Source organism: Eleutherodactylus coqui, chromosome 12 (assembly GCF_035609145.1).
Source record: "Eleutherodactylus coqui strain aEleCoq1 chromosome 12, aEleCoq1.hap1, whole genome shotgun sequence".
Lineage (NCBI taxonomy): Eukaryota > Metazoa > Chordata > Amphibia > Anura > Eleutherodactylidae > Eleutherodactylus > Eleutherodactylus coqui.
This window is the reverse complement of record NC_089848.1, coordinates 113,975,326-113,984,196: the sequence shown is the minus strand read 5'-3', so window position 1 is coordinate 113,984,196 and position 8,871 is coordinate 113,975,326. Positions and strand designations below refer to the sequence as shown.

The window sequence follows — 8,871 nt, the reverse complement described above, 5'->3', positions numbered from 1 at the left end:
CCAGAGCTGCATTCAAAAGGTTTCCTGTGCATTGTGAGGCTCAGAATACAGTTACACAGTCAGAGCTGAGAGGTCACATGACTAGCTGCAGCCAGTTGGCAGCCTGCAGGACTATGCATGCAGCTCTAGAGGTGACTGGAGTATAAAGGACATTGTATTCTTGCACAGAATTGAAAGGTTTATTAAACACTGTTACTATCTTATTTTGTAAATTGAAGGTGGAATATCTTTGAATCGTTCTGTGTGTCAGGGCGATATATATGCTGTATTTTATTTCTGTTTAATAAATGAAATTTCTAGTGGAAAAGCACTTTTTTATTAAAAAACAAAATCCCCGAGGCCTCATGTCCACTAGGTAAATTGATTTAGTAAATCCGTGCGGGTGTACCGCACATGTGATCCGTGCCCATAGGGATGCATTGGACACCCACAGGTAAGTAAGTACCTGCAGACGTCATTTTTCCCAGCCGCGCAGATCGCAAGTGCGGAAAATCACTCGCAGCATGCTTCATTTTCTGCGGGTTTCCCGCACGGACGGCTCCCGCAGACTTCCATTAGAACCCATGAAAGCCGTCCGTATCCGTGGCACACCTGCAGCTGAATTTCTGCTCTGCTGCGCCACCTACCATATAAGAATAGAAATATTCCCACAAGTCAATGGAAGATCTTTAACCCTTTCCAATCCACTGTCTGACATCTAAAGACATTATGATTTAAGGCTGTACAGCTCTGATGTTGGAAGACGTCTATCGGGGTTCTCTTACTGTATATTGCCAGCCTCTCTGCTGTCAAAGCCTATCCAACGTGTCATCTCATGCAGTACTGGCTTTAGCCAGCAGATAGCGCCGTTGTATAACGGCAGAAAAAGAGAAACCTCCCCCTAGGAAAACCAGGATACAAATTGGATTGGAAAGGGTTAACCAAGCCTTGTAACAATGACTGGGAATAGAAGCCAGAGTCTTCTCCAGAGGAAAAAGATAGTCATGTATAGACAGACTGGTTGCTGGGTGAGAGGCTTACACTGGGGGTCAGGAATGGTATAGGGTCCCAGCCAGCCACCTAGCTGCTGCACACTGATCAGCGCAAAAACCGTCTGTACGTGGTTTATCTGCACCTCCTGGTTTGGCTCATACTCCCTGTCATTGGTACAAGGCTTGTTAAAAGGCCTGACATTGATTTGCAGGAATGTTGCCTTCTAATGGGTCATAGTTGGAAGACTGGGGAAGGGTGAAAGTGCAACACTCCAAGTTGTAGTGCTAGGTCCTAGCTGCTGCACCACTTCTTCCCAGATCCTCACAAGGATGAGTTTATGCACAGCTGAGAAGAAAGACACCCGGACATCTCACCCCTCTGTTCCCCCATGCCATGCTTGCTAGATTCATCTGATTATATTCTGGGGCTGCAAGCGAGGCGAGGGGCGGAATGGGACTTTTTTTTTTTTTTAACTTCCATGATCAGTAAAATAAAAGATTATGAGACTGAGGATGATGATGGATAAATCTTTGTGAATTTGGATTTCTTGGACAAATGGCTCATCCTACCTTCTACAGGAGTGGGAAAGAGAGACAGACCACCGTACAGCAGACATATCGTGTGACCACTTCATTATACAGGGTGGAGTTGAAAATCCTGATCTAGCGCTATATGTCAGTACTGATGTCCTGTACTGAAATAACAATGGCGTCCTTGTAATGGACTACACGATGGTATGTAGCTCGGGCCTCTGGGGGCCCCAGAACATAGATTTCAGTTTTGTGGCCCCTGTTAAAAAAAAAAAAAAAGTTAAACCAAATTGCAAACCTGAAGCGTAGCATTTGAGAAGCAGAAATCTGCTTTCTGCGTCTGAGTCCCGTGAGACTTCTGCTATGACTGTAAGGAAGGGGTGTTCAGTGTCGTCCTACTGCTATGATAAATGAATGGAGCCACTCAATCCAGTGTGATTCCATCATTGTTGGACCATGTTAGTGAACGGCAAAGCGCCAATTCAGTGTGATGCGGTACAAATTACTAGCAAGAGCACAACCTAGTCAGACATCTGCAAATTTCAGCATGAACGTGTGGTTGGAATTTGACGCAATCACCTCATTGGACCTCTGCTTATGTGGATCGGTACCTGAATCTCCTGCAGACGGCAGTGGATGACTTCCTGTATGATCTCCCCTGTCGTAGCAGGAAAGTTCACATCAGGTATACTTCAATCATAGCTGCGGTCCCGCAGGACTTAAAAACCCAGAAAGCGGATTTCTGCTTCTCACATGCTCCTCTTCAACTTTACCGTTGGGTTTTACGCTCTAAATCTTACAGGGGCCACAACACAAAATTGAAATCCACTTTGTGCCATACCATCATGTAGCACATCCATGCCTCCCTATTCAAGTTCGCCATTGTTATTTCAATATAGGGCATCAGTCCTGACATATAGCGCTGGACCCGTCTTTTTGACTACACCCTTTCTGTAGTTGAATGTACTCAAATGGTGGTCACCCAGGAGACAAACTACAGGAAGAGAAATAACCAAATATTATAATGGACAGGAAAAAATACTGAATTCGCACAATTATCCAGAATTCTCCCTCAATAAGCCATAGGGGGATCAGTTCATCCACAGGACCTGTAATGCTCTACGATGATGATGATTATCAACCCATTGGTGCATTTATCATTCCAAATATGCAGCCAAGACATCGGGAGATGTCCCAAGTGTCGTCGTCCAAGGACTCTTCATTCGACTCGGAACTTGAACTCTCTTCTGAACTGCTGGTTGTCATCGGTGTCACCTCCATGCTTGTCTCCTCGCTTGTCTCCTCATTTGTCTCCTAAACCAGAGGAAAAATAGGATGTGTCTTTCTACAGAATGATTGTGAACCTAGGGTGCAGATTTTTTACAGACAACCTCAACTCTTCGGCCGGCCGCAACGTGGCCGAAAAACGAATGAACGAGAGAAGGCCGCAGCCCAGAATTCCTTCGGCTGGCATAAATGCCTCAGCTGGCTCAATACAGGCAGCTGACCTAGTTTAGCAGCGCTAGCTTCTGCTAAACTCCTTTCCCCTCCCTTTGCTGGCAGCTACCATAAAAGCCAGATCTTTTTCAGCCACGTGAAAACATCGGCCCGGGTATTCGGCAGTGATGTCCTATTATCACGGTCGCGATGTTCTGATGTAGCTAAAAATCGACCATCTGAATGAATGCATTGGAATCCACTGCTTCAGATGGTCGCGATCTTCGGCCGACATTTTATTGCGACAAAATAGCCGCGATAAAATGCTCGTGTGAGTTTACCCTAAGAGACGTCATCTATGTACCCATAAAGATTTGTAGGACAAGTATTGGCCATCTCCTGCTAGACTCCAATTACACCCACAGTCTTTCTCTGGACCAGTTCTTCTCAATCTGTGAGGTGGTCTTCTCTAATGAGGGTCACCCCTGGTTGTTAATACCATATTGCAGCAGACGTAGCTTTAGGAGTAATCATACACTGATTGCTGCTGCCATCTCTGATTTAATGTACATCCCTCCGACTGTGCTGCTCTTAGTTTACCGCAGTAGAAAAAGCTTGACAAGCCATGATCCATTCAGTTCTACTGCAAAATCCTGATGTGGAGAAGACATCTAGACATTCTTTATAGGGGACCTAATCTTCTCATATAACTTATGCTGCATTAAGACATTTTTCACTAAATTGTCCAAACAAGCGAAACTGAAAAATAATTCTTCGGCCTAAATGCGAGCCAACAACCAAACGACGAATGAGAATCACGCATTTCACATCGTTCAGTTTCAGCCGGCATGAAAATCAGCGCCGTCTCACGTACGTATTGCGCTGTTTAAGCACTGAATGTGAAACACTGCACAATTATCAATGAGAACTGGCTGCCCGATCCTGGACGAGTTAGTGATGGCGTCATCAGCTCATTTACTTGGGCAAATGAGAATCGGTTGATTCTCATTCAATATAAATGGAGCATTACATCTGATACACTGTCCATAACTCCAATTCATATCTATTCTGTATCAGAATAACTAAGCTCTGGACTCGAGAAAGAAGTATTAAGACATGAATTTGCACAGAAGACTGAGCATCACATGAAAGTTGACACTTTGGCACAAAGTTCACCAGACGGAACTATATCTGTCTGATCACTTTCTTCCTCCTTGCAAAATTTAGGTTGCATAGTAAGTATGGGTAGTGCAGGAAGCTCCAGGCATGACCAGGGGTTACCTGGCTGCTGGCGGGCATAGGGATGACTGGTTGATACTCAGCCCTAGGAGAACACTGCCATCTGCCGAACAGCATTGAATTATTGTGTCGTCTCCAGTTTTCTCACACTTGGTTTTGCACATCACCCCAGAATTCAAGCAGAGACAGAATAAAATGATACAAAATGACGTAATGATAGTGAGCACCGCACCTCATCTGTACCATTGTTGCAAATAACCTTGTACTTCATCGGTTCCTGGTTGGTCAAGTAGCCGGAACATGTTCTGATCACCTGAAAGAAATAACAAGAAGATCTAAGTGTTCATTATACGGATTGTTCTAATGTTATACGTTATACTAAAAGTAATTGGACACTAAGCAAAAGTAGTATTAGTTTCCATATGTTACTACTTAGTTGGGCCTGGTTTGGCCGTAATGACATTGGATACCCTCCATGACATACTTCTACTAACATCTGATACACTTCAGCTGGTATTTCCCTCCATTCATCCTGCAAACATCTGTTGAATTCTCTCAAAGAAAATGCATCAGTCCATCTACAGTGGTGGAAGGAGCGTCATCATTGGACAGTTGAGCAATAAGAGAACATTCTATGGAGTGACAAAACATGCTACTCCATCTTCAAAGCAGATGGACATAACTAGGTGTGGAGGATACCTGGGGAACATCTGACTCAGTGTGTTGTGCCAACAGTTAAGTACAGCAGAGGTTCCGTTATGGTCTTGGTATGTTTTATATGGCATGGTCTCAGTCCGTTCATTGTAGTGACAAGAACCATGAACATGGAGGTGTAGCTTGACATTCTAGACAATAATGTGCTGCTGATAATGTGGCAATACTGTGGGAATGGTCGGCCATACTTCCGACATGACAATGTGCCTCGTCACAATTCCAACGCTGCCTTACATCAGTTTGAGGGTATGGATGTTTCAGGATTGGATTGACCTGCAGAGTCTTGACCCGAACCTTCTGAACATGTTTAGGACAAACAAGAATGTCAGATCAGGAAATATGAACAGTATCCATCCTCTTTGAGAGAGCTTGCCTGATGTTTGCAGGATGAATGGAGGAAAACACCATCTGAAGTTTATCGGAGGTTAGTAAAAAGTATGTCATGGACAGTATCTGATGTCATTAGGGCCAAAGGAGCCCCACTATTTATTAGCATATGTAAAGAAATACTACTACTTTTGATGTTTGCTTAAGTGTCCGACTACTTTTGGTAGGATAATATATAAAACAACACATATTGTATATATAGAGTGCAGATCTCTGACTGGCATATACTGATATTCGTATATGCAGTGTCCAACCCTAGGATATCCCACCATTGATCGTTGAAGGTATAGCTGGCATATACGTTACTACTGTCATAGGTTACCCAGAGGTGTAGCAGGGTCTTCCTGAACTCGGTGCAAAGACTAACCATTTTTATCTAATCTATTCCTACCTTGTGGAGTCGGGATCTGGACATCTGAGGGTACCGCACCACAATGTGACATCTGGGCAGATGTGATGCAGCTGAAATATGCATTTAACAGTATGTTGCACTGTTTGTAAATTGATTGTTATTGGTTGCATGGTTTTGCAAACCGCACCAAACAGTTTCAGCACAGTTCTCTGCTGTACTGTGACCATGCAGTCCTGTGGCCCAACTCCAAGCAGATCTCCTATAAATGACTGATCACCTTATCATCGCATCAAAGGTCCTTTAGCCCTAAATATATCTCATCGTCTGCTTCCCTGCAGCAATCAGCTGATACCTCCTTTGGCTATTCCCCCCCTTCCTCCTCATTGCACCCGGGGCACATACCCCCACTGCAGTCCTACCATAGCTATTCCCCTGAGTTACCCAGTGGTATATACTATATCATCTTGTATATGGACCACGCTGGTATAACTTGGATATCTTCCTTATATCATTTTATATCTACAGCTGGTATAAGTTATACATATCTTGTATTATGTCATTAAGATCCAATGATTTGGCAAACTACTGCATGAGCAGCATTGCCCCTGCCATTTTATTTGACTCACCTGACAGCCATATGGTGACTTTAGCAATCATGCGACTACTGATATCTTTAGATGCAAGATAATACTGCACATTGCCCCCATAATTCCATTCAGATTTTTAAAAAGGATACAGATAACCACTATTGAAGTGTGTATACAGTTTTAGGCTACCCAGTATATATATGTACAGCAGATAAAAGTTATACATCTCCCTGTCTATAGTGATATGGAGCATACTGGTATAACCTGGGTATCGTCTGTATATAATTATATATGTGCAGCAGATAAAAGTTATACCTCTCCTTATATACAGTGATATGGGCTATGATGGTATAGCCTGGGTATCTTCTGTATATAATTATATATGTACAGCTGCTATAAGTTATATATCCTCCTGTATATAGTGATTTGAACCATGCTGGTATAACTTGGGTATCTCCTGTGTATGTGTGTGTGTATATATATATATATATATATATATATATATATATACACACGGTATAGTTATACATCTTCTTGTATATAGTGATATGGACCCTACCGGTATAACATGGGCACTATCTAGTATGCATTAAGCTTTATGGTTGGTCTTATAGTTAGAACATACCATGCCATTCGAGTTTCCCAGTTCTGGGTTAAGACTGTTGGTTTCTGCGAGCGGCTTCTTCCACGCCGTCGTCAGTACAAATTGATATTTGGGAAGTTTATAAAGCCAAGGAAAGATACGTTGAATGTTGCTACTTGGGCGTTGAAATGATGAAGAATATTTAAAGAACACTCCATTGCTCTACGGAGAGAAAATGAGAAAGAGAAGAGTTAAAATGACATTATTAATATTCCTAACTCTTCCTCCAACTTTAGAATTTCAGGTTTACGAACCCTTTAAGACGTGATAATTCTCTTGACTAATATTGATATTTTGTACTACAGGGGATTAGCAGTAAGTCACCTAGCTACATGTCACCTACAATAAATAGGAGTAGCAACCGGTAATAGATCCGGGATAATTCCCTGTGCAGAAACCCCCTCCAAAAAATGTAACATTCATGTTTTTACCTATAACACACACAACATATTATACTACATTGTCTCTAAATTACCTGTGGATTTTTTTTCAGAGGGTTCAAAAATTTGAAGTCAAAGTCTGTTTTCAGCTTGTTGTTACAAGTAGTAATTGCATTAGTAAGGGCGTCCTCCTGGGGGATGCTGGAACCTAATACGGAGCACCCCAGGAATAGGAGCACCCTGATCCAGCTCTGCATCCTGTGCATCATCCAGACAGCAGCTCCTGGACTGTGCAGCCTCTTGGATGCAGGTCAGTAAAGTGTCTGAAGACGGAGCGGGGAGTTCCTGTTTACTTTGTGGTTTCTTGTACTCTGGCCCGAAAACCAAATAGTGGAAAATCAGAACCGGACGCGTTAATGCAGCTTATGAAAAGTGATCCGTGCAGAATAATCCGGAGGATGTAACATTATGTGATATCTGACACGGAAGCTTCCACTTCTACAGTCTGGAGAGTTTGTATAAACTGACTTGTTACATTGTATCAAGTATCATCTTCCATAACGGTTGGATTTAAAGGGACATGCACCAGGTAATATACCAGCGACTGTAAGAGTGAAAAATAAACGTAAAGATACAAAAACAATACAGTAATGAATACAAGAAAATAGTTGGACTGGTTAAACAAAATATTAAGATATTAAATCAAGATGATATTAGCTAAGATTATAAACAATGAATATTGATTTGTAGCTAAAAGGAGATGTTTTATCACCGAGCACGTGTACTAGTAAAGCAATGATTGAAACCTGGTTACATTTTAAGGGCTTAAACAGACGAACGAGTTTGCGCACGTTTTTACACGCGTGGAAATTGTGGTGAATAGAACCCATTGATTTCAATGGATTCATTGTCATGAACGTGTTTCTGACGTGCAATTCCTGCATGCGGGAGAAAATACGACCTGCCCTATTATTCTGCGTTTTATGTAGCTAGCTGCCATAGAAGTTTATGGCAGGTTAAGAAAAATCAAGGGGAAGGGTGTGACTCTGCAGGCAACGCTGGTAAAAGAAGACAGCTGGCCCATATTTAGCTTTACATAGCCATTTTAAGGGAGCATTAAACATGTGAACTGGCATTGCATGCGCAAAAATTGCAGTACTATGCGCAGACACGTGTGTAACAGCCTCTTTGTTGCCATCTCCAAACTTGTTCATGCGCAAATAAGCTCTGTAAACTACCTAAAGGTAATTACAGGTGTGGCCAAAGTAGATGCAAGACGTGCACACCTGCGCTGGGGATTCTGATTTCCTGCTCTGTCCGGGGAGCAGGGAAAGGGGAAACCATGCGGCCGAATGGTTCCGTCAACTGACCAGCTTTTGGTTGGAAGGAAAAGTGCTGCATGCTTCTCCCCCTTAGCATCCCTAAAACTGTCTCCCTCTACCCCCTTATCCCCACATTGAGCCCTTGCCACCTTGTGTCCTACATAGTACCACCCTTCCCCAAAGACCCCCTGTCTCTCCCCACCTCCGGTAATGGCTCTCTGCGGCACAGAAATGTCAGATTGCAGCCCTGAGCTGATGCACCACTTCACCTTTTATCTTTTTACCCCTCTCCAATCCACTGTCTGACA

The 8,871-nt window shown here is 42.9% G+C and overlaps 1 protein-coding gene across 1 annotated transcript; it reads right to left on the bottom strand.

Annotated features, from left to right (window-relative positions):
• Positions 1-2,575: 2,575 nt before the first annotated feature.
• LOC136587065 (uncharacterized) lies at positions 2,576-7,609 on the bottom strand. The gene is made up of 4 exons (XM_066585502.1): positions 7,337-7,609; positions 6,844-7,023; positions 4,411-4,491; positions 2,576-2,816 (listed from the first exon to the last, which is right to left on the bottom strand). Exons 1-4 carry the CDS (start codon positions 7,508-7,510, stop codon positions 2,640-2,642), a joined length of 612 nt encoding a protein of 203 aa, XP_066441599.1. The 5' UTR covers positions 7,511-7,609; the 3' UTR covers positions 2,576-2,639.
• Between the last annotated feature and the right edge of the window lie 1,262 nt (positions 7,610-8,871).

Coding starts and splice junctions, on each gene's coding strand:
- LOC136587065 (XM_066585502.1), bottom strand. CDS start 7,510: ATGATGCACAGGATGCAGAGCTGGATCAGGGTGCTCCTATTCCTGGGG. Junction 4,492..6,843: donor TGGGAAACTCGAATGGCATG/GTATGTTCTAAC, acceptor TATTTCTTTCAG/GTGATCAGAACATGTTCCGG. Junction 2,817..4,410: donor GCAACAATGGTACAGATGAG/GTGCGGTGCTCA, acceptor CCTCTGGTTTAG/GAGACAAATGAGGAGACAAG.